This window comes from Platalea leucorodia (genome assembly GCF_965183815.1).
Source record: "Platalea leucorodia genome assembly, chromosome: 2".
Classification (NCBI taxonomy): Eukaryota; Metazoa; Chordata; class Aves; order Pelecaniformes; family Threskiornithidae; genus Platalea; species Platalea leucorodia.
In genome coordinates this window covers 91,257,350-91,283,457 of record NC_138824.1, presented here as the reverse complement: position 1 = coordinate 91,283,457, position 26,108 = coordinate 91,257,350, and the positions used below count along the sequence as shown (strand labels likewise).

Genomic DNA, 26,108 nt, shown 5'->3' with positions numbered 1-26,108 from the left:
TACTACAAAATTTTTCAACACATTCATCATCCACAATTACTCAAATTTCAGTGAATAATTATTAACACATTGAGGATTTGCAAATATTTGTAGTTCTCAATTCATATTTTGAAATTACCAGTACTAATTCCTCATCTCAAAGTCAATTTTGAATTAGCCAGCATAATATGTGTTTCTAATTATGTTTTCAGAGCTGCATTTTAAGCTGTAGAATTAAGTTGGAGTTTTATACACACAGAAAATATAAAATTGAATTTTTTACCTTACTCCATCAGGAACACTTGCAACGGTAAAGCTTGAGTGCCTAAATATTAGTAGTACAACTATTTCATCAAATTGAAGTTTTGAATTGGAGTGAATATTTACGGCAGTTGTTTCAGTATGACTGATACCTTAGCAGTTAGCATTCGTCTCTCGATTGACACGTTATCTGGTTGCATCTCAGAGTAATACTAAACTGTTTGCAGATCTTAGGCAATTTTCTATTTGTTGGTTGATTAAGACCCAATTGTGTGAAAGCCCCTGGCTTTTATTTTTCACTGAAGATGTAAGTGAAACAAACTGCTGTGAACCAAAGACAATGTTACTCCCAGCTGCTCAGGGAATGGTATCTTCCCTTCTAGCCACCTCAAGGAAAAAGGTTTTGAGAACAAAGCAACAGCTGAGTCGCTGCTCTCATCTCCCTGCTCCCCTTGTGTTCTGTTTGGCTGTACTGCAAGAACATTCTCCTGTGAACAGTGTGTTCTCTCGCTAGCACCCTTAATGCATGCTGTAATAAACTCACCTAATTTAGTCTGAATCGAAGTCTAGCACACATAGCTTAGAGAAGGTTTAGTTGGTGATCTGGATATGGCAAACTGGACCCGATCAATAGCTCTGCTTTGTATTGTCCTGATATATACATATATGTGTGTGTGTAGATATTTATATAGCGAGATATATAGATATGGAAAAAACTTTCTTTGCTTTCTTGGACATATCACTTATCAGTGAGTAAATGAGCATGTTTAAGTAGGTAGGGGTTTTGTACCATTTCTTAGGATTTCAGAAACGGGCCTTTGTCATATTTAGTATTATGTATTGCATGTGCACAAATGTGCACATAGGCTTAACATAGAAGTTATTTTCATTCTGTTAAGCAGTGACTATTGTATCTTATCAGTCTCATTGCCCTTTTTGCAAAGGAAGCAAGAGCAGTCATGCCTCATTATGAAAATTTGTGCTGTCTTACATTGTTATTAGTAGAGAGACTAGTATAGTGATACTGCAAGTATAGCTGTGTTTGTTTTAATGTGATCAATAAATGATACTTGTCTTTGGTAACCATTAGCATATAAAGTATATTGGAATTAAGCATGTTGCTTCTCTGCTAGTTAGGAAGTGGAGTATTACAGAAAATGAAGTATATAAAATAAATGAAAAAAATACCTTATGATGTCAAGAAATGTCACTATGTTTTAGTTTTCTTTTGAAGTTTTGTAAGGAGCTTAGAGTACGTATTTAACTCTTCATTCTAACTGTATTAAGCAACTAATAGAATAGACTGGGCAATTTCATTGTATTAATTAAATGTAACAATAGTACTCTTTATTCAAACAAGAGATAACATTTGAATCAATAGGTGGTTTTCTTATTTGCTATAAAAGAACAAATTGTATTTCCAGCAATTCCTCTCCTTAATAGCAATTCTATAGATGTATTCACCTTCTGACTAGGGGTGTTTCTATGCATTTAATTAATGACCTAGCATAGCCTTACACAGTCTTATTTACAACTCTTAATAACTGTTCATGAAAATTAAGAACAAAATGTCTTGTCCTTGTCTAATGTTTAAGTAAAAAAAACCAAAACAACAACAACAAAACAAATAGAAAAACCAACATAATTTTTGTACATGTCTCCCATTAATGCAAAAGCATTTTTCACTTCTTCAGATGTGAATAAGTAGCTATGACAGCTATATCAGGGAAGCTCTGGGACGGATACCCCATGCTGCTCACTGCTTCAGCAGGTGGTTCACCAGCAGCAATATGAGAAGACCTTCCTAACCTGGGAGGAAGAGTAGCATACCCAATCTAGACTCTAGAGTTGAAGACAGACTAGGTTTTGGGTTTGTGGTTTGGGTTTTTTTTTGTTTGGGTTTTTTTTTGTTTGTTTTGTTTTTGTTGGTTTTTTTTTTTTTTTTTTTGAGATAGTTGAATTGCTTTTAATTTACCTACCAAAAAAAAAGAAAAAAAAAGAAAAAGTACGAAACCAAGATTCTTGCATGTACTTCATTGGCTTATTCTCTTGGTTTGGCATGTTTCTGTTCATATTCTCTTCATTCAATGACTTGCTTGTAAATGTCAGTGGCGTAATTGGTGCAATTTTGGAGCACTCTATATTCTGTTGGTGTCTAAATGTAGGTTTTGAGAGAAGGACAGCAGAGATATCAGCACACCAGCCCACCTTGTAGAGAATGAAAGTGGGTGGACTTGTTTTGGCTACTTATAAGTTAGCTGCGGTTCAGTGTACATCTGGAATACCTTTTGGGTGGTGAGACTTTTTGTAACACTGTGCATGGTGGTTTAGATTTGCAGAGCCAGCAGTGCTTACATGGCTTCTCACTTACGGGAACAGCAGCTTTTCAGAGAGGTGCAAAACATAAAGCAAGATACACTGTTTTGAAGTGTTAGAGGTGGTGGTGGGTTAACGCTTAAAATGTGTTAATACAACGTATGCCTAAAATGTTCATGAATTGTTGCAAGCTGTAACGTAAATGATCAGGAATTTTCAAAGAATTTCTGCTGGGATTACATTTGCACGGTCACCCAAAAGTCCTGATTGGTGAGGTTCATTACTTGAAATATTTGTTTATAGCTATTTCATTATGGGTCTCCTATACCTTGTATATATATCTTGCAGAAAAATGTAGAGGCACTAATTAATCTTAGTGGTTGAGGGTAGTAGCTTGCCAAAAAATAGTCAGTGATAGGAAAGGTATACGAGCTAGACAATCTGTGGCCTTTGTTAATGTGTAACAGCTCTCAGAAATGCAGTTCATGCATTTTAACCATCAAGCCTAATTGCAGTTTGTAAAGTGAAGATGACAGCTAGTAATAACACTGAAAAAAGAAAGCTGCAATCAAATATACAGTATAAAAGTTAAAAACAGCTGCTTACACATATAGGTTAAAGTTTATGTTCTTAGATTAAATCATGGATTAAGGAACAAGAACCACATTTAATGCTCACTTTAGTGTCATTAGAATTGAAAACGATCTTCATAAATACTTAGAAGTGAGGAGAACACTTCTTGCTTGAAGAGTTTAATAAAAGTCATCAGACGTCATTGGATGTACGTGCCATCTTTCAGAAATATGCGGAAAGCTACGTTAGTGTATCGGTAATATAGAGATGTGGCTGCTTGAACACTTGCACAAATGAAAGTCCTATGCGTGATTATTTTGCTTCTACCACAACTAGTCAGTCACAGAGTGCTTTGATACATCTGAAGGTCAGAACTTGCTGCAAAAACTTTGCTACTTTAAGCATGTATATCTGTGTATATGTGTGCGTGTGTGTGATTTGGTTCCTTGGGTAGTAACTTAAGCTGTATTTCACTTGATACAAATACTGCAAAATTTGAATACGGATGTATTTGAAAATTACCTCATGATGATTTTTTTTTTTATTGTTTGTAATTTGCTTCTCAATCACTTTGTTGATGTCTCTGTTTTTATAGTCTTCTGAATGTGCATAGAAAGGCTGTGTTAATTAACAAACAGTTTGTCTAGCTGAATTCCAATTTTGTAGAATTAAAATTAATTCACCTTCACTTTTTCATCTTTGTATCATTGTATGGTGTAAGCAAATGCACAAAATGTTAATATCTGGAATGTTTTTGGCAGTAGTAATTCATTCTCTAATGCAGCATCTAATCTTAGTAATAATTCATTCTGTAAAGCAATATCTAACATCAACTCTTAAACTTCTAAAATGCTTATGTTTCTGACAAGACTTGCAGTAAAAATCAAAGCCAACTTTTGAATGTTTTTCTCTGCTACTCTCACTGTAATCCTAGTAACTGTATGTTACTTAAGAAAGTATGGAAACATTTTCAAAGATACCAACTTCTATGGAAAAATAACAGCTCAGGAAAGCTATTAAACTTTACAAACTGATAGCGGGCAATAATTCCATCATTTGCTTATTTCTTAGCATTAGCATTATACTTGCTGCAGTTATCTCAGTCTATGTTGCTTAATCTGCCAAGACTAATCCTCACTAATGATATGTAGTAATCCAGCAACATGCACTGTTTTAAGCAATGGCACTGCTTTTTCCCCTCCTTTCAACCAGGAGGGTGACTTGCGATATCTGTGAAATAGGAAACTACTTTTTTCTTTTTTTTTTCTTTTTTTCTGTCTATGCAGCATCTTTTTTATTTTTCAAAGTTGAAATATACAGCAGGGTCCTCCACGTGTGTATGTTCTAGCAGAGCCTTAAACTATTGGAGTGCTGTGGGGAATGTCTTGACAGTGCAGTACATTGAAAATTAGGTGTACATCTGTTCCATTTTAAAATCAAAACCAGCCAACCTTTAAATGCTTGCCTTAAATCAAGTGCATTTAAATAAATCAACAGCTAAAAGGAAGATAAATTAACTGTTTCTGTTTCTGAGACTATAAACATTTTCAACTTTTAAAATACTTAAGTTCTGATCATAAACTGTCATACAGATTGATTCAATGTTATGTTGTTAAAGTCATTTTCATATTTTGTGTGCGGTTGATGTGGTACGAGCCAATGATGACAGTGAAAAATATGACAAAAATATAGCAAAGAGCATTAAGCTAATAAAAATAAGAACAGCTAGTGTGTGTTTCTCTGACTGATTATCTGCTATTCATAGTGAATCTGGAAATCTCAAATATCCATCTAATTGTGTGTAAAGATTTAAAAAACTCTGTGAATGAAAACAGATGTCTCATACCTTACAGTTTTATCTCACAGTGTTAATGCACTTCTGTAGAGACAAAACTGAAACATTACATCATGTTTCCATTTACTGTAATATTTTTTTTTACTAAGAGTGTAATTCCCTCCTTTTTTCTTCAAGATAATTTAAGCCACATTAAAGTATAGTCATACTTTTTAAATTTTGTATTCATATTGCTTCTGTATCCTGCTTCTTCCCTTGCCCCAATGTATAGTTCTGTCAGTATATTTGCTGTTAGCACTGGAAATTATTTTCTCATGACCGCACCTAGCTTCATGGGGAAATGGGAAATTACAATTAATTTTTTCTGTGTTTAAGTTAGTAGTCAGGCTCACTTTGTTTGGTCCAAAAGTTCAGTCTGTGTTCTGGGTAGTTCCTTACAATGTATAAAACCTAGCAGGAAGCAAATATCTGCATTTTATCCTTTTACATAATATCTGCAAGCCCAATTATATGAACAAACACAATTTGGAAGCTATCTTAAGCTTTCTTCATATCTTTGAGTACTACATTTGAGTATGGTTTGAACAGAAATAATTAAAAAAAGATGAGTTTTTATGCACAGTGGTCTCCTTAGGTGTTAAACAATTTAATATGGAGAACTGTATATTCCCAAAGTTCTTTCTTCATTCAAGACTGAACTGTGAATAGAGGAAAAATGTCCAAGACTTGAAATGTGCTCCATTTCCTTTTTACTGGGAAAATAAAATAGAAATGAAGAAGATAATTTTAAGAGTTCCATTTGCATTGATTGAAATGTGACAGTCATGTCAATTTGACCTTTGCAAGTTGTTTTGTATTCATTAGAAATCCTTTCCATGTTACTTCTATTACTCTAGCTGCCTGCTGCGTAATTTTCTACTTGTTCCATTACAAAAATGGCAGTATTTTTAGTTTCCGAAACTAGTATTTGGTTACAAGCTCTCTGGATTCTGCTGTGATGTTAGGTGGAGCCTGAATATCATAGAAGCATTGTTTCTGATGGCTAATTAGATATCCAAGTGATTTAACCTCTGTGTGTCATTGTCATCAAGCTGATGATCCTGATGAAGAATGCCTGACAATTAGTTATGTAGAAATACCAAAATAACATAGACATTATTTATGTGGCTGCTAAATTAGTTGTTAAGCATTGCAAATATTAGAGGAGTAGCCAGCTCATTCTTCACTTCTCAAAATTCTTAAAAATGTACTTTCTTTTTTTCCTTGTGTTAGCAAAAGAATACTTCTTTTGTGAGTTGAGTAAAAGGAGCAAAATACAGAAGTCATTCTAATTTTCTTAATCTTGATCTGCACTGAATTAACCTAAAGGTCTATCTAGTAATAATATGAAACAAGAATCCTTTACGTGGTAGATAATATCTCACAGGTTCTGGATATCAGTAATTAGTCAGTACTGAAGCTAAGGGCTGCCTCGGGATACTTGCGTTCAGATCCATCTGAATACCTTTCCACCATTAATTTTTATAAATCCTCTTTAATCCTTTTACATATTTGGCCCAAGGATTTTGTATGTTCGGGAGTTTCACAGTGCAAGTGTGAACCATATGGAGAACGGGTAACCAGGTTCAAAGTTTGGTGTGTGAAAAAAAAATAAAAGAAATTAAAGACCGTGCAAAGGAGGTGTATTATTAATAAATTAAAGGAGAAATTTAAAGAAAATAAGAATTACATTTGGTTTGGGCTGGGGAAGAGGAAATATGTTCTCTAATGGTGGACACATTGAACGGTTTTGTATAGTGCTATCTGAACTTTCTGATAAATAACGGGTAAAATACTGTCTCTGATCCGTTCTAAACCAACATGTTCTTATTTCGGTGAGTTTCCCCTGGTTCATGTACAGCAAGTTTTTAATAGAAATTCCACCCCCTTCATGCTTTACATGTCTCCGTCTTATCTCCCCTGAGCCTTCTCCTCTCCAAGTGTCTGAAGCATCCCAGCTCTTTGAGTATCTGCTTATAAAGCAGCAACTCCATCCCCTTGATTGTCTCTGCTTGTTCTCTAACTCTGCTGCATCCTCCTGGAGATGTGGAGACCAGAACTGCATGCAGCCCTTCAGGTATGAGCACACCAGACTTTTATAGGAACAAAATGACCCCTTCTGTTTTCTTCACAGCACATGTGGGGATGCCCCACGTTGGGTGGCTTTTTTATATGCTTTGCACATTGAGATGATGATTTCAGGACGTCTTTTATAGTTGCCTGTTCTGGGCTCAGCCTCATGTTGGCAGTGTTTAGAGCACTTTTCCCTGGATGCATCACTTCATCTTCAATGTCAATGGCCATCTTTTTGCTGGCTTATTCAGTTTTGTGAGGGCTTCCCAGACTTTTTCACCACTGGATGATGTTCCAGGCATTATATGGCCGGAAAGAGCCTTCTGTTTCCTCCCTCACTAGGGTGCCTGGAGGTCCTTCATCCTGAAAAGTCTCTTAAGCCTTAGCCTTTTCTAGGTATTCTTTAAGCTGCTTTCCATCTGTAAACAAACTATTCCTCCAGTCCCATAGAAATTTAGCTTCTTTAATAACTTTGGGCATGGAACATTGTCAAAGCCTTTGCTGAAACACATGTATATGATGTCCCCCCAGTCCCCTTTGCACACACCTCCTGACAGCATCACTGAACTCCAACAGGTCACAGGCTGTATTTCCCTTGACTGTGAAGTCAGCCTGACCAATTCCCAGTTTATCCACAAGTCTAGTGATCTTACTTTTTGTTACAGAAACTTCCGTCTTTATAGGAATTGAAGTCAAATATGCTAGTCTATAGCTCCCAGGATCCTCTCTGGAGCCCTTTTTATAGGTTCTACCCTGGCCACCCCCTCACCATGCTGGCTCAGTTGCCATTGGTAATCACAGGTTATGTACCTTGGCCAGCTATTTTTCAATTTCTCGTTGGGATTCCTTCAGAAGTTTGAGCATGCCTACTGGCCTTGGTGACATTGCTGTATAACTTACTAATATGGCCTAATACTTTCTCTCTGTTTATTTAAAATTGATGCAATTCCTCTGATCTACCCACTACAAAGAATGTGTCAGGTGTGAGAATCTCCTCAGCATCTTCAGCAGTAAAGACCAGTGCAAAGATGAGTGTCTGCAATGGCCTAGTAATCCCTCAGTGCCCATCCACCAGCTTTGCTAACTGGCTTCCTGCTTCTTACATACTTTTTACTACTGGTTTATGCAACCTATCATAGAAGAATAGAATCACAGAATCGTTAAGGTTGGAAAAGACCTTTAAGATCATCAAGTCCAACCGTTAACCTGTCACTGCCAAGTCCACCACTAAACCATGTCCTCAAGCACCACGTCTACCCATCTTTTAAATACCTCCAGGGATGGAGACTCAACCACTTCCCTGGGAAGTCTGTTGCAATGCCTGACTACCCTTTCGGTGAAGAAGTTTTTCCTAATATCCAACCTAAACTTCCCCTGGCGCAGCTTGAGGCCGTTTCCTCTTTCTATCACTTGTTACTGGGAAGAAGAGACCAAACCCCACCTCGCTACAACCTCCTTTCAGGTAGTTGTAGAGAGCAATAAGGTCTCCCCTCAGCCTCCTCTTCTCCAAACTGAACAACCCCAGCTCCCTCAACCACTCCTCATAAGACTTGTGCTCTAGACACTTCACCAGCTTTGTTGCCCTTCTTTGGACACACTCTAGTATCTCGATGTCCTTCTTGTAGTGAGGGGCCCAAAACTGAACACAGTACTCCAGGTGCAGCCTTACTAGTGCTGAGTACAGGGGCACTATCACCGCCCTGGTCCTGCTGGCCACACTATTCCTGATACAGGCCAGGATGCCATTGGCCTTCTTGGCCACCTGGGCACACTGCTGGCTCATGTTCAGGCAGCTGTCAACCAACACCCCCAGGTCCTTTTCTGCCAGGCAGCTCTACAGCCACTCTTCCCCCAGCCTGTAGCGTTGCATGGGGTTGTTGTGACCCAAGTGCAGAACCCAGCACTTAGCCTTGTTGAATCTCATGCAGTTGGCTCCGGCCCAACGATCCAGCCTGCCCAGGTCCCTCTGCAGGGCCTTCCTACCCTCCAGCAGATCGACACTTCCAGCCAACTTGGTGTCATCTGCAAACTTACTGAGGGTGCACTCAATCCCCTCATCCAGATCATCAGTGAAGATGTTGAACAGGACCAGCCCCAAGACTGAGCCCCGGGGAACACCACTCATGACTGACCGCCAACTGGATTTGACTCCATTCACCACCACTCTCTGGGCTCGGCTGTCCAGCCAGTTTTTAACCCAGCACAGAGTGCACTTATCCAAGCCGTGAGTAGCCAGCTTCTCCAGGAGAATGCTGTGGGAGACTGTGTCAAAGGCCTTACTGAAGTCCAAGTAGACAACATTCACAGCCTTCCCCTCATCCACTAAGCGAGTCACCTTGTCATAGAAGGAGACCAGGTTAGTGAAGCAGGACCTCCCTTTCATAAACCCATGCTGGCTGAGCCTGATCCCCCGGTTGTCCTGCGCATGCCGTGTAATGGCACTCAAGATGACCTGCTCCATGACCTTCCCCGGCACCGAGGTCAGGCTGACGGGCCTGTAGTTCCCCGGATCCTCCTTCCAACCCTTCTTGTAGAGGGACATCACATTTGCTAACTTCCAGTCACCTGGGACCCTCCCCAGTTGACCAGGACTGCTGATAAATGATGGAAAGTAGCTTGGCCAGCTCCTCTGCCAGCTCCCTCAGTATCCTCGGGTGGATCCCGTCTGGCCCCATAGACTTGTGGGCATCCAGGTGGAGGAGCAGGTCGGTGACTGCCACCTCTTCGACAACTGGGGCTTCATTCTGCATCCTATCTCCATCTCCCAGCTCAGGGGCCTGAAAACCCCAAGGATGACCAGTCTGACTATTAAAGACTGCGGCAAAGAAAGCATTAAGTTCCTCAGCCTTCTCCTCATCCTTTGTGGCAATGTTTCCCTCCACATTCAGAGATTCTCCCTGGCCCTCCTTTTGTCGCTGATATATTTGTAAAAACATTTTTTGTTATCTTTAACGACGGTGGCCAGTTTAAGTCCTAGCTGGGCCTTCGCCTTTCTAATCTTTTCCCTGCATAACCTCACAACATTCTTGTAGTCCTGCTGAGTCACCTGCCCCTTCTTCCAAAGGTGGTAGGCTCCCCTTTTTTTCCCGAGTTCCAGCCAAAGCTCTCCGTTCAGGCAGGCTGGTCTTCTCCCCTGCCTGCTTGTCTTACGGCACATGGGGATGGCCTGCTCCTGTGCCTTTGAGACTTCCTTCTTGAATAACATCCAGCCTTCCCAGACTCCTTTGCCCTTCAGGACTGCCTCCCAAGGGACTCCATTAACCAGACTCCTAAAGAATCCAAAGTCTGCCCTTCTGAAGTTCAGGGTAGCGGTTTTGTTGACCCCCCTTCCTTACTTCTCCAAGAATTGAAAATTCTATCATGTCATGGTTGCTGAGCCCAAGGCAGCCCCCGACCACCACATCGCCCACCAGGCCTTCTCTGTTCGTAACCAGCAGGTCCAGCGGGGCACCTCCCCTGGTTGGCTCGCTTACCAGCTGCGTCAGCAAGTTATCTCCCACACACTCCAGGAACGTCCGAGACTGCTTTCTCCCTGCTATGTTGTATTTCCAGCAGATATCTGGTAAGTTGAAGTCTCCCATGAGAACAAGGGCTAGAGATGGTGAGACTTCACCCAACTGCTTGTAGAATATGTCATCTGTTTCCTCATCTTGGTTGGGTGGTCTATAACAGACTCCCACCAGGATATCTGCCTTCTTAGCCTCCCCCCTGATCTTTACCCATAAGCACTCAACCTTATCATTACCTTCGTTGAGCTCTAGACAATCAAAGCACTCTCTGACGTACAAGGCTATCCCACCACCTCTCCTTCCTTGCCTATCCCTTCTAAAGAGCTTGTAGGCGTCCACTGCAGCACTCCAGTTGTGTGAGTCATCCCACCGTGTTTCCGTGATGGCGACCACATCATAGTTTCCTGGCGCGCAATGGCTTCCAGCTCCTCCTGCTCATTGCCCATGCTGCGTGCATTGGTGTAAATGCACTTCAGTTGGGCTATAGCTCTCTTCTCCAACACAGGCATGCCACCCTTAGGCTTATCCCTAGCAAGCCTATGCAGAGATGTAAATTCTCATCAAATTCTTTTTCAGACCTTTTAATTTCTTGTTTAGATTTTAGCATTGGTGTTGAAGTAGCTGAAAGTTTTGCCCTTGCTCCATTGTTCGATGTTGCACATGGTTGTCAAATGACATTGTATGGGGTCCAATTTGCTTTTCTTATTTTTTTGGGTTGTGTGGTTATTTAAAGGTATGCTCAATCTTAGCTCCATTTTGGTATGGGGTTTATTTCATTCAGCTTGATACAGCTGTTTGAGATCATGGAATTGAACCGCAAGAGAACTGCAAAGTAGTAAAGCTATTATAACAGTAAAGTAAGTAATTCATATGGAACTCACTTTTTGTACTAAGTTTACTTTTTAACTGTTCTGAAGTTTGACTGTATTTGTTCAATATTCAAAATGGTTGTACTGTAAGATATTCTAGTAGCTGTCAAGGCCACAATGTAATAGTCTCAGCTTCTTGGATGAGATTTTATCAGTAGTATTTGGAGATGAATTCTCATTTCCTCTCTCTTTCTTCTCCCAGTAAGCTATCCATGTATTTTCACATGTTTAACATATATTTTGGGTTTCTGTTTAAAATATTACTTTTGGCGTGTTCCTACTCAGAAGCTGCTGCTTTAGGCTGATCATTGGAAACACTTACTGAATGGGATATAAATACAGTTAGGATTAGGTCCCCTTCTTATGCCCATAATTCTGGTTCCTGCAAAACAAAAGCCTTGTCAAACAAAAGCTGTGTAGAAGAACAAATTGTTTGTTTGCCATGTGCATGCGTTGTATGGCATTCCCATTCCCATCTCATTTTGCCATTGTTCAACGAAATGTTTATTCTGAACTTACCAGAGGTATGAAAATTCACTAATAAAATAAATATGCTTTCTCCTTTTGATTTTTTAAGTATGTTTTCTTATGCATGTTAGAAATTGAAGAAATATAGTTGTCTTGGAAAGCATCAGTTGAATCCTAATCTACTTCCAAGTTTGATTTCAAAGGTTTAGAATACCTAATTATTCTCATCTGACTTTTGTAGCATTTGTGCATGTTCAGATCTTTTGAATTAGAATACATGTCCCTTTTTTATTCTTCTATTATTATTTTATTTCTATTATTACTTTATTAAAAATACCTATAGATTTCAATATAGGTATATGCAAACAAAGCAGTAAAATGACAACTACTTCCCAGTGGAAATCAGTAGATATAAGATTTATTTCCAGAATTGAAATGTCTGTGGTGCACATTCTGAATATTGTGATATAAATGTAATGCATGGGGAGACTCTGGGATGCGTGGTGAAAGAGCAGTTGCCAGGATCATTGCCTCACTATGTGAAGGGAGATATTTTACTGGGGTTTCATAGGACTGGTTTGGGTTCCCGCGGGCAGGGGGAGCAGAGGGCAGTGTCTCTCTTAGTGATGTGTTTTTCCTTCCTTCCTCCCCTCCCTCTGCTGGTTTAGGTGTTCTCCTGCTTGTACAGCCCTGAATGTTTTCAGCTGGCCTTTTGTACAGTCCTCCAAGATAGAAGCCAAAACTTAAGTTCCAATATCTACTCACTTCTGTTTCTCTGTTAGGATGGATGTGATCAAAATGTGTATGTGGGTTGACTGAGGTGCCTCTAGAAGGCATTAGGCTGCGAAAAAAATTACTGTTGCAAAAACATTGGAATAGAATAATATGTTTGTTGAACATAGTTTATGATGTTGTGAAGTGTCACACTTGCCTTAAGTTGTCTAGACTGGAAAAAAACAGCTGTTAAAAGAATGACAAATAGATGTTTTTCTTCTTTTTCTGTACTGAATCTATATGAAGGAGATGCAGCTCCTCTCAGTAGAGTTGATGAATTGGCACTGAATTGAAATCAAAATCAATGTTTATAATAGGTAACTGTCCTAACATCAATAGTAATATTTCTTAATCTTCACTTAATGTTATAGATATGAAATCATTCACTGCAAGCAGTTCTGAATGATGTATGAAATGAAAAATCCCTGATCGATGCACAGAATACATACAGGCAGTGAATGTGTTAGTTATCTAAAATGTTCATCTCTGGTGCAGCCAGAAAATCCTAGTTTCAGTTGGGAGGGCATGAGATCTGCATGAATTCGTTAAATAAATAAATAAATAAATGATCTATTTTACTATTGCGAATATTTTTATAACTTATAAATTTTATAATTTATAAATATTTTTAATCAGACAATGCTCACTTAACGAGAAGATGAACAGTACTCAAATGAAATTTTAACAAGTATTTCACTAGTGCTTCAAATATTCTGATGTGGGGTAATAATTTCAAGGAGATGTTACAAAATATAATGATGTTACCTTTCTAAAAATTGCTCCCCCTTTTACTTTTCCCCCTTCCCAATCATGGAAAAATAGCTCAATATATGGATAAGGGAATGATGTATTTCCCCCTCCTTCCTTGTTACGTCTATGTCCCTGTTCCTTTTATTTTTACCAGTTCTTTCTACTCCACCCTCCCAAGATAACTTTAAGATCTTGCGCTTTATCCCCATGTGTGGATGAACTCTGTGTCCAGCCCCAAACTGAGTATTCAGATTTAACAGATGCCAATACACTAATGTCAGGTAGATGTATTTCAGATAGAATTCCTTACCACTTTCAGTTAGTTTCTTAGACAATTTAAAAATAATCTGAGAAGTATCTGCAGAGTTTAAACGATATGTTTAATAACACATAGCAAAGTATGTTGTTCCAGTGTTACTGTAGACATTAAAATGTTCCTAAGTGGGACCTATGCCTGACTGCTGAAAAAGAAATGCATCCTGTACCTCCCCCATGTATCGTAGGCTGCCTACTTCCCAGCGCTGTACTTGACAGACAGAAATTGGACCAGAAACCAATGCTATGCACTGTATAACTTGATAGACAAGTGTGTCACCTAAAGAGCTTCTCTTGTGTACAGTGATGTAATTTCTACAGCTTATAATGCCTGTTCCGTATAATGATAGGTTTTTTTCCCACTGGTTTCTGGGGAAAAAAAAAGTTGGAACTATTGGTGGCTCTGGACACATTGCTGAATTCTCACTTCAACACATTTTGTCTTAAAAATACTAAAAAGTGCATTTTCTTTTTAATGGTGGTCACCATGTTTAAGATTAAGGGTAAAACTGATTTCTGTTGTGTTCTCCTTTTTCCATATATGAATAACAGAAAGAGTCAACCCTTCCTCCCCCGATATTCTTCCAATTTGAATATTTTTCAGTCACTTTCTAACTAAAGATATTAAATGAAAAATTAGAAGCTTCAAAAAGAAGCTGAAGGAAGAACTACTTATGGTCTACAGCAAACATTATGGCTGTTTGCAAAGTGGTGCTTATGAGCTGTCTAGAAATTCAATTACTTTCTTTTTCCTTTCAAGAACACTTTATATTATAGGGGTAGGGGACGCACATTTAACGTGCTTTGTAATCCAAGTTTTCTATCAAGTGCTGGTATTTAGACTTTTATCTAATTTTGTATTATCCTTCACCTGTATGAAACAGTAGCAGTTTTCCCAAATCTGGGGTAATATGAGACAAGCGTATTTAGTATACCAATTAATTAAACACTCAGACCCTATCATGTGTATTTCTGAAAATTTCAGATTTTTCAGTCACTTGTACAGTTGAGCCACTACAAGCAGTATAAAGTAGCTGTGAAATTAGAAGGGGTTTAGAGGAATTAAATTCTATTCTGTTAGCTTTTTTTCTCCCCCTGCAATTGATCAATATCAACAGGGTTTTTTTACATGCTTTATCTTACTCTTTGACTATCCTTTCTTTTCTTCCCTTGAGAGAGGGGGATGTTTGGGGATGGTGAGAGGAAGCCAAGAGACCTGACAACATGCAATCTGTAATAGTTTTCTCTGAATGAAATAAATCACAATTAGACATATTCATCATTACCTTAGCTACTTCAAATAAGATTAAAACAAGAGTGGAAAACACCGATCATTTACCTTTAATTTATACAGCTGTTCTTAGGGCCATGGGTTTTTTTCTTTCAAAGATTTGCAAATGGTGTATAATAAGGTGAAGCCTACCTGAGGGCCAGTAAATGTTACCAGCTTTGCTATGACAGTATCATCACTGTAAGAACAGGGTGCATGTATTGTAAACAATTGCATATTAACATCTTGGTCTCATTAATCACAAACTTTTCTGATACATGTCTCAGTGGCAGCTTCTACTAATTAACTCAAACACTAATTGGGTCAGATGAAATAAAGTAGGCAGCAGTCACTCAAGCAGACTTGAACAGCCTCTTCTCTAATTGCTTTTGACAGAGGAACAAAAAAGGAACTTGAAATATTGCAGACTAGCGCTAGTCACCACTGTGTACTTAGCATGGTTATTTGTAATGAATATTTTAATACAAACTGAAAAAAAGTTGGTCCTCCACATATGGTTAACCCATCCTCCTCTGTCTGTGTTCTGCATGTGTGCGACATGAATTTTGATGGCCTGTGACCGTGTAAAGCATTTGTCTGAATTTTTCATAGAAGCAAATCAGAAAATCTGGAAGAAAATACATAAAAGTCAAACCACTTCCAAGCTTTGCAACTATGTATCACTAGGTGGCATTTGCTGAAAACAGTACGGCAATTTCATTTTTATATCAGAAGCTTGTGTGAAACGCTAGGTACTAGTGTTGTATTTTAGACTCCGATTACCTGTTTTAAATCCTGATGCTTCTTTCAGCTTCATTTGTTATTAATCAACAGTCTGTCATTCAGAACGTTTGTGGGCTCTTATTTTCCCTTTTTGATATATGCTGCTCTGACTGGCTCATGAAAAAGCCTTACTATTCTTGGTCCCTTGTCCTTGGTGTTTGTATTTGAGCATAAATAGAAACCTCGATGGTAAAAATCTCCAGCTAAGGAAAGGCACGGTCAGTCTAACAGTAAGCATTTATCTACTGTTTTCTGAACAAAACAAAAATAATTGTGCATTTTTCGTAAAAGTTATAAATATGAAAATTGTGGGTAATTTTATTGTTACATAATCTTGACTTTTTTATTTTTCATAATTATTCTGTTATAATAATACTCCCACGCAGTACCTCTGTCATAGCTTACTCTGAGGTGTCCCGCTGATCAACTAAATGCTAATCTCCAAAGTTTTAATCTCCAACATTTAAAAAACACAAACAAACAAACTAAAAAAACCCCACAAGAAACCTACAGCCTCCATGTCCTGTCAAGCAAAGTTCGCTGTTGGTCACAGCTCCTTTATCACAGTTTTCCTCCCCACAGTGCGTATAACTTCCCTGGTCAAAACCATAAAGGCTATTTAAAGTTTTTCAAAAACATGTTTCTTATTTTGTGGGGATTTTTTTTTTGTGATGTTGCTGAAATACAACATCTGCCAGTGCTGCTGTTTTCTGGTATGTAACTTTTCCCACAGCAGTGACAGGAAAATTTTTAACGCTGGGTTTTGCTTCGAGCCAGCTTGGTAACAGCAGTCAAGGTGAGAGCACTTGCTTTCACTTTGAATTAATTTCAGCAGTTCCCAGATCATTGGTACAGAGGAGTAAAAACGCTTATTACGGGTTGTCACTAAACGCGCTGTGTACACAAACCAATTTTATGAGTCTTTAACTGATGAGGATTTTCCCGGTGCTGGCTGTATGTTATGGCTCGCAGAGGGACTGCTGCCGCCACACTACCTGCCTGGGCCTATCAGTCCTTCCTCCACAAGGAGCAGCATATGGAAACATGTATGTGCTCTGAAGAGTAAAAAATAAAGCTGATAGCGATTCCCTCTTTCTTCTGCTAACAATTCCTGTTTTCTGTGGGAAGGGACAAAAACTGATTAAAAGTAAGACCATCTGAAACCAGAGTTAATACAGTCAAGACATATTTAATCTTTTTATCACATCTAGTCACTCCTTCAAACAAGCTAAACCTACTTTTTTTTTTTTTTTTTCAGTTGTCAGTTAGGTTCCACCCTTTGTCCAAGTCAGACCAACAACCAGAATTGGGCTGAGCAGCAGTTGTTGCTTCGTTACTCCGAGCAGAGTGTGATCTCTGCTAAGGACCTTACAAGTCCTTAGTTGTCTTTGGGAAATGAGAGAGTCAAAGTATCTTTCATCAGCTGTGGTGAAAACTGCAGCTTTGTGCTGTGGAGTTACAATAGGTTTTATGAAGAATAATAATAATAGCAGTAGTAGTAGTAAATCTATATGGCAAAAGACATACCTGTTGATTTTCTGCTATGTAACATCGCGTGATGTGCCAGCAGCATTTAACTTGTGCTTCCCTAATCCATAAATAGGAAAAGAAATAAAAAATTCTATTCAAATAATCCATCAAAGTAGAAATAGTAAGGTATTTTCCCCAAATGTACTCATATGACAAAATGAAGTTAGTATCTGTCAACTTCTACTACTTTTCTTTCACATTTTGGTAACATTGGTAACCTTTCCCAAATTTTCTGTGAGTTTATAAGGAATTTAGTATAGTTTATAGCACTCAGCAGACTTATCCTGGAAATATATTTTGTTGCTTTTAACAAAAAGTTCTCTTAAATCATCTTTATTAGTATTTTTTCAAGTTACTGAACATACTGGCAAGATGATTTCATTGGTGTCTGCTGAAAAGTTGATAATATAGTTAAGTCATGTGCTATTCTGCAAGTTCCAGCAAGCTGCAGTGGTTTCAGCTGGTATAACACTTCAAACCATCATGGGGGTTTAAGTGAAGGCAAATGTTACCTCATTTTAAGGTGTAATGTATCATCTACAGTGTTCAGAAAATACTGTTATAATGATGGTGTGATGCTAAAATAGCATGTGCTTCTATGAATATGTTATTAAGCCTACTTTTCATTTGTCAATATATGTATATGATATTGAAAAATAGATAATAAAGGGGACACTGCTCATACACAGCTGACTATCCAAATGAATAGTTAAATATTTCCATGTAAAGATAACTTAAGTCATAAGCTGAACTCCTTCCCTTTTGAGCACCAGCTTCTCAGGCAGAGATAGGCTTGTTCTTTAATTTTGAGAATTTTTTTATTTTTTGCAGAGAAATCTGATGTATTGAAACACTGGGGCTTTTTAGGTTGCCCTTTTTAGGAGTGTTTTCCCTTTGGGAAAAACTTCCTGGATCCAAAATAATTGCTGGTTAGAAAAGAATAAAGGAAAACCAACAAACAAAACCAGTAAAGCTGGTATTTGCAAAGCTGTCAATAACTAAGAGAGCAGGGTATTTTTGGTAGAGTGTACCTCAAAGATGGTTCAAATCCTTATCAATGAAAGCCTAAGGCAAGTATGGGTCACTAACATTTGAGGCTGGTGTCCTGACAGTCAGTGTGGTGTTATGTGAGATGGGAGAAGAAAGTAGCTGCCACTCCGTTCCCATGCCTTTACCCCACTGATGACAAGAGACACAAAATCAGGGCCCTCTTCCAAAGAGTACTTACCTCCTATACAAAATCAGAAGGAAGGACGTCTCAGGAAGATTTTCAGGGCAGGAAAAAAAAAAAAAAAATGTGTCCAGCTAAGTCATTAGCTACTCTACTTAACAGCCAGCCAGCAAGAAGACAACGACCAGCCCATGGGGCCTTTCAGGAAGGTTATTGCCTATTAACAGTTCTGCTCCTTCCTCCTGGGTCAAATCCATAGACACAGAGAAGTACGATCAGTTCCCAAAGTGTGTTTGTGTGTAGTAAACCAGCGGAGGACTAGGCCAACTGCTGGGAATACCATTTCCAATGTATGAACTGGTGCTGAATACCCTATGTTGTGTATACTTAAAATGTTCTGGAAAATGTGAAATGAAATACTGTTTTTTTGGGGTTGTTTTTGTTTTTTAATTCCATTGGAATTGTGCTCCTGGTTTTGTCTTCAGAGTTGTACCTGCAACAATTCATTTACAAGAAAGGGCTGAGAAATGGAGGGGGGGGGTGTGCGTTTTTAACAAACATGCAGCAAATTACATGAATTTGTTCAAACCTATATCTATGTGTACATTTCACAGCTGCCCATTATTGTTTTAGGAATCATATGTAGCTTGTCCTCAAAAGCACTCTAGTTTTTCCCTAAATAGCTAATTAGGCAAAGTTAGGTCAGAAGAATGAGACCTTATATAAACACTTGTAATGCCTTAAAAAATTATAAACAAGTGAAAAGTTAGGCAGCAGTTTCCATTAAACTTTCATAATGAGAGAACAGTTCCAGCTAACATAAAGAAATAAGAAAAATACGAGGCTTTCTCAGCCTGGGGTTCAATCTAGGCTTATGGTGTCAGCAGAAATCCTGTAGGTTGGGTCTTATAGCCCTTCTCTCTTCTGTCCCCTGAGCAGCAAATGCAATCCCTCGCTCTCAGTTCCTGTATTTGAAGGAGGGGATGGGGGGAGCAGAGTTGATATTAAGTCTTTTTGTTATAGTAATACCCCTGCTCCTTTCCTAAATTTGCCCTGAATCTTACGTAATGTCCTTAGAAAATGTTGATATACTATTTCTCAGAGGATTGAGTTGTACTACTTTTTTTTTTTTTTTTTTTTTATAGTAATGAGGGTTTTCTGGATGCTGAAGTCTCCTATTTCTGCTGAGCTTTTGAATAGGTTCATCAGTGTTTTGAGAAACCTGACATGGTCTGATTATGGTGATTTGACTCAGGTTCCACAGTAAAAACTCAAGGGGTAGCACAGGTAACAGGGAGTTTTAACAGTATTCAGATAGAGTCAATACACTGCTCATCAGTACATGTATAGAAGATGGACAAAGAATTGCATGTTACGTATTGCCTTACATGAGCAATAGACTTAAAATCATTGGCTGTCTGTCAAAGCAGTCTATTGTATTTCCTGCCAGCTTGTGAATGTCTTGGATGACCTCAATGACTAAAAATCAAAGCTAGTCCACTCAAATATCATTCAGTCATTGTATTGCATTGATTTCTTCTTTCCTCCTCAGATAAGCAAGACTAGGAAGGGAACATTTCTCAGCAGTTGTAGTTACTGGCAGAGTAGTGTAACAATTTGCTAAAAATCTCTAAGAATAGTGAGTCGATGGAGCCAGAGTATCAATAATGTGACTATCTGTGGCCTCTTTTGTTCCTAGTGCTCCCACCCTTGCTGGTACCCACTCCCACTCACTAAAGCAAATCCTGGCCTTTTCTAAATCTGCATTGTTTGGCTGCAAGAAAATCAAATAGCAATTTTGATTGTTTTTTTCTCTGAAGTGCGGTGTTCCAATGAACCTGCAGTTGCCATGAATGAAGGAATTGACACCTGACTTAACACTGTTGTTTCAAAGTTTCTAGCTAGTATATGGGAATTCTCCCCCCGACCCCACCCCCTTCTTTCTTCCTGATAGTTCCTGGTAGATAAAACATAGCTATTCAATTATTGTTTAACCCATCTCAAGGCAACACTGGGTAACAGAATAAGTCAAGTCTCCTTCTTTCCTGTTTTTGTTCCAACCTGTGATGGAACTGCTTGCTGAATACTGCATAAAATCTTCTACCACACAACCAAGCCTCCTATCGCTGTCTGTCTCTGCAGTGGTTCAGATATTCTACACGTTATGTAATGTCTTTATTGACACCTTAAAGACAATGGTTTGTTTGTTTGTTTGTTTCGAATTAAAGCTTATAATTTGAGGATATGGCTCATTTCCCATATCTCTGAACTGCCAGTGCGCTTTTGTTGAATGTCTTCTAGTTTTCAAAAATGGCCTGTACTTACTCTTGAGGAGAGTTTCCTAAGCCACTTGCATTGGAAACCACCACCCACATTTGTGGAAGGCAGAATGCAGTTGGTAGGCAAGATGCAGTCTCGAGGTTGCAGTCTATAGGAGGAGAGGCTGTGGAGTCTCCATCCTTGAAGATATTAAAAAATGGACTTGACGTGGTCCTGGGCAACCTAGGTGACCCTGCTTGAGCAGAGGGGTTGGACCATTCTGTGAGTCTATGAAAGCATTATTTATTCAGATGTGTTGAGTAAGTGAGGCTGAAGATCCACCAAAAAGTAGAAGCTTCCTTTCCCCCACTCCATGTTTTCTAGAGGAGGGTGGCTTATGTCACACAAATGGAATAATGTAGTGACATATATACTGTATGTTTTTGAACCTTGGTTCAATTAAAATCTGCTTGGTATTCATCAGCTTACATTGTTTAAAAGTATTGGCTTTTTTATGACTCGTTAACATTGCTGTATGCTTTCAGAATAGTACCTAGATTATACTAGATATTTTAAAAGATTTTTTTTCCTGTTGCCATTTTTTATTTAAAATGGTTGGCGGTATTTGGAGGGGATAGAAAAATAAGTGCAGTTTACTAAGGGATGACAATGTAATGCTGGCTTTTTTGTAGAAAATAGAAGGGAATTTCATTTGATTAGTAGGTTGAAAACATGAAATACTTCATTAAGTATCTAGGAAAGTTGTCTGGTCACCACTTGCCGTTAATAATAGCATTTTTATTCTGTTGAATCCTGATTGCATGTTCCTAAGCATTCTTAAGTGTACCACTTGTCTCTATTAGCCTTGCCACCTGATTGAATCTTAGAACTGTCCTTTGTCAGATGATTAGCTCCATTAATACCACACTTTCTTTCCTGGCCATAATTTCCTATGAGCTCTAGCCCGGAATAATAGTTTTAAAGTCAGATGTGCAGTTAGCTAATTCAAGAGGTTTGCATTCGCAGTTGCAAAGCTAGATGCTCATCCTACCAGAAATATATCAGAACTCTAAGATCCATTTGTGAATGTGTTCTAGTTAAAACAAGGTCTGTTCAGTGGCACTAGAGGCTCTAGTGCATGAAAATCAGATAGATCTCACAGGTCATTATCTTTTTTTTCTGGAAGGCTTTCTAGAGACCTCAATGTGTTCATTTTCTGAATTGAAAACCTACAGAAAGGAGGTTAAGCGTGTTCCACTCCATGTCCAGCATTTTGAGAAAAGCATATTTTTGCTCTGGGAAGTGATCACATTATTATTGCGATAAAGGAATTCAGGATCCATGCAGCATTTCATGTTTAGATTTAAACTGAAGAGAGACAGTATGCTATTTGTAATTCTTCCAGCTTGAAAAAAGAGAAGTAAACATACTATATTACTCTTGAACAGCCGAGGGAATTACCTGCTTGGCCATTTGATTATTCTTATTGACTCACAGTAAAAACACCTGCAAGGGCATTCATCGGCTCGCTGCTGAAGGATCTGTTATAAACACAGCATTATGAAAGTGGCAGCTGAGTGTTCTTGGCACGTTTCTACAGCACCCAGACAAATGTCATTCAGCTTCCACATCTAGCATTCAGCCGTAAATCTGGGTTAGGAGAACATCTTTTTTGAAAAAAAATGATGCTTACTGTGGGGAAATCATGCTGTGCATTACCAAAAGATAGGCTCTTTTTTAGGTTAGGAGGCTGCCACTAACAAATGGCTGTGGTATAAACTTGGCAGAGCAAACATCTAGAGATAAAAGTGCTTGAAATGATCTCTGTGTAAAGATAACAGCAGTAGAATAGATTTGTGTTTGCAAAGGTTACAGAGCATTGCCTGAACTTTGAATAAGTTTCAAACGTTCAGATTGTGGGTTTAACTCTCATTTTCTTCAGGAGGCTCTGGTTTTTATTAGCTTGATCGACATGAATTAATTGGTGACTAGCAGTTAAATCTCTGGCATATATCTTTGTGGGGGAAAAAAAAAATCAAACCACACGCTGTTACTGAATATTCTATTACAGTAGCCTGGAGTAGAAAAGAGAAAGTTTGAACAGTTTGAAAGAGGCGTTTTTGCCACTTTTCTTTTCCCTGCTAAATCCCACATACTCGTCTTCTACCCCGTTTTAAGGTTGCATGTGGTGTTTTTATCAGAGATGATTCAACAGAAATAGCTATTTATATGTAATATTTTATACGAAGTTGCTGAAGAAGTTTGTAATGCAACATCAGATGGAATATATATCTTCCACCAACAAAATGCACCTTCCTTTTCCCATCTTCTGTGTATTGCAGGTGGCTGGAATAAGTCCAAAATATATAATAAGCAGTTTACTAACAGTCAACAAAGAAGGAAGTGATGCTTGTGGGGAAAAATAATTTTTTTAACAGCGTTAGCATCATTTATTACCAAAAACATGCATCTCCTTCACATGCTGTTACTTTTTTGATGAATCTCTAACTATTCAAATACCACTTTCCGCCAAGGGATGAAGCAAGCAGCATTATTTGGGATAGATAGTTTATTGTAGCAAGTACTCATATATTAGTGGCAGAATGTATATAATGCCTGACTTCTGTGGCATGTTTCCAGTAGTACTATTTCATTGTAAATCTTTTTACTCAAGATCATCTGAAAGCAATTAGAACATGCTCCTTCCTGTGTGCAAAAGTTTTTTATAATTAAATAGTAGCTTTACAAACTCTAGTGTTATTTTTTCATGAGTATATTGTATTGTTGAGAATGGAAAACATTCTTGTGAAAGGCACTTTTTAAATGCTATTGAGATGAGGTTTTAAGAACAAAAGATATATTTGTATCAAAAAGATTTGCCTTATCTTGTCTCCTTGGAGGGGTAGAGGGAGGGAAAGCAAAGTACATTATTAATGCTGTGCATTTCTCATGTAGCTCATCCATACCTGCCTTTCAAATTCAGCTGAATCCATTAACATTATTAATTGCTGAACATTTCAGATGGGAATTTAATATCCCTTTTTATTTAAGAAGTGTAGAAAATTTTACTGCAAACCAAAAGACAGCATTGAGTGAGCTTTATTTTAGTATAAGCATTCTGCAGCCTTTTCCACATATGCCCTTTAATTCTAGTTTGGTTTGACTTTGTCCTATGAAGAGGTCTGCCTTTCTGTATTATTTCAGGGATGATGCCTAATAGAACTTTTTGAGCAAATGCTTATTAGATTCTAATTTGAAGGCATCTTTCTCTTCCCACCTACATAAAATACATCTGAATTGTACCTTTGTGTGTCCAGTTCCATTCTGCATCAAGACTGTACTTAGATGCAGAAATCAAGGCCTAAGATAATCATCTCCCTCAACAATGTTTTTCAAATTAAAGAATTGAAAAGGAATTTCATGTATGGCTGAACAAATGTGTGGGGTTTTTTTCTTTTTCTGTTGGAGGAAAAATATATAACAGATCGTGATAGGTAAATAGCTGCAAGGCAGAAAACATATAAGGTATGGCAGGGGCTGCCAATAGAGAACTATCATTGTGGTCCAGAAGGCTTCACTTCCTCAAGGAATTTGAGGACGTGCGTATAAACTTGTTATCTCAAGTACTTTTCTAAAAGTGCTGTAGAAGAGTTTTCTGCTGCCAAAACCATTGGGTAACATGTTTTTTTATACTTATATGAAATTAAAAATTGGAATGGGATACTTCAGATCCTGCTGCAACATGTTCCCTTCCAGAAGAAAAGATACCACAGAATGGGTGAGATGAGCTAAGGATATACACCATGACTATGAAGGAAACCTGTAGGCTTTCAAAAATATATTGATGTAATTGTCAAGGAATACATCCAAATAGGTGCCCTGAATGTGTACAAATGCAGACTGAAGCTTTAACCAATAATATTGTACTATTTTGTTGAATAATTCTAATGAAGTGCTTTACTTTTCTCTTGCAGATGAACGGGAAGATGTTCAAAAGAAAACATTCACAAAATGGATAAATGCACAGTTTGCTAAGGTAATTAAATATTTTAATTTATTTATAAACGAAAATATGTTTTGTATATTTTTTAAAAAAACTGATATTCCTCCACTGAGGCTTAATTTTCAAGATAACAATTACAATTTTCAGGTGTTGCTGAATGCAGTTGACTGATTTATTAGGAAAAAATGTCCAAGTTTTATTTCCTTGATTTCAGTAGGGATTGAAATGTGAGAAGCCATCCTCTTCTCAAAATGATCTTTGCCTCAATTTACTTTGCCTTTTCTCAAACTAGTGATGCAGATGAATTACTGTTTGTTGGACTCCTTTGTTATGTTCCTAATATATTGAGGAATTTCTTCTATTGGGCTTGTCTTTTCTTGTTTCTAATTGCAATCACAAATTTAAGAAAACTAAATGAATTGGAGAGAAACAAGGTCAAAGATAAGAGGTGTGATCTAGTCAGCAAATTATGAAAGTCAATTATAATAAGTTTTGAAATAGTTATCTTTCTGAACTCTTGGAAAATGGTAAAGATCTCAAATGTAATGGAAAAAAACAGCAACTAACTAACTTACTTAAAGGAGCCCCGCCTGGCAGTATATAATAATTTCATCTTTAATACACAGGAAAAATTGAGCTCATTTATTAATTTGCTTAAACATTTTTGAAATTCCTGGAGGATAATTACTGAACTGTATTTGCCAGTAATAAACTAAATCAATCCCATAATTTGTCATTTTGTCTGCTAGGGAATAGGCAATAGACAACAATGAAATAGTAGCTGTGATATATCTTCTGCTTAGTTTGGCTTTTGATTGTGTCCCATCTGATTCTGCTCATTAAAAAAGGGGAGTGAGATAATCTGAATATGGCCACCATAATGTTGAAAAACATGCGTAGCGGTGGTTCAGTCAAACAGGGAGTCCCACGGGACTTTTCCATGGTCTGGAGCATTTTCTAATAGTGATTCAAGTGATTTAGACAGCATACATTTGTGCTCAACATCTTTACAGCAGAGATGTCCAACAGTTTGGAGGACTGGATCAGGATGAAATACAGTCTTGAACAAATGGTCTCAAACTGGTCGATGAATTACAAGACAAGTGTGAAGTATTATATTTGGGACAGAAGTAAAATGTATGCATACAGAAGAGAGGATAACTGGGCTGGCAATAATAAAGCAAAGCAAAGCTCTGGGCAGTGAAGTGAATCACAAACAAAATGAGTCAGCAACATGGTACTATTGCAATTAAAAAAAAAATGGCAAATTTATTATGGCTGTGATAATGGAAGTGCTTGACAGAAGGTGAAAGATGTAATTATTTTATTTTACTTGGTAATAGTGAGATTTTAGCTTGAGTAATTTACTGT

General features: G+C 38.0%; 1 protein-coding gene across 5 annotated transcripts in view; it reads left to right on the top strand.

Moving 5' to 3' along the window:
- Window positions 1-26,108, top strand: part of DMD (dystrophin) — a gene marked incomplete at both ends in the record, with an annotated part of 1,307,865 nt that overhangs the window by 271,548 nt on the left and 1,010,209 nt on the right. For all 5 annotated transcript variants that reach the window (XM_082303865.1, XM_082303861.1, XM_082303862.1 and 2 more), the window contains one exon: window positions 24,709-24,770. In XM_082303865.1, the coding sequence (XP_082159991.1) occupies window positions 24,709-24,770 (62 nt within the window). The remainder of the gene's footprint in view (window positions 1-24,708; window positions 24,771-26,108) is intronic.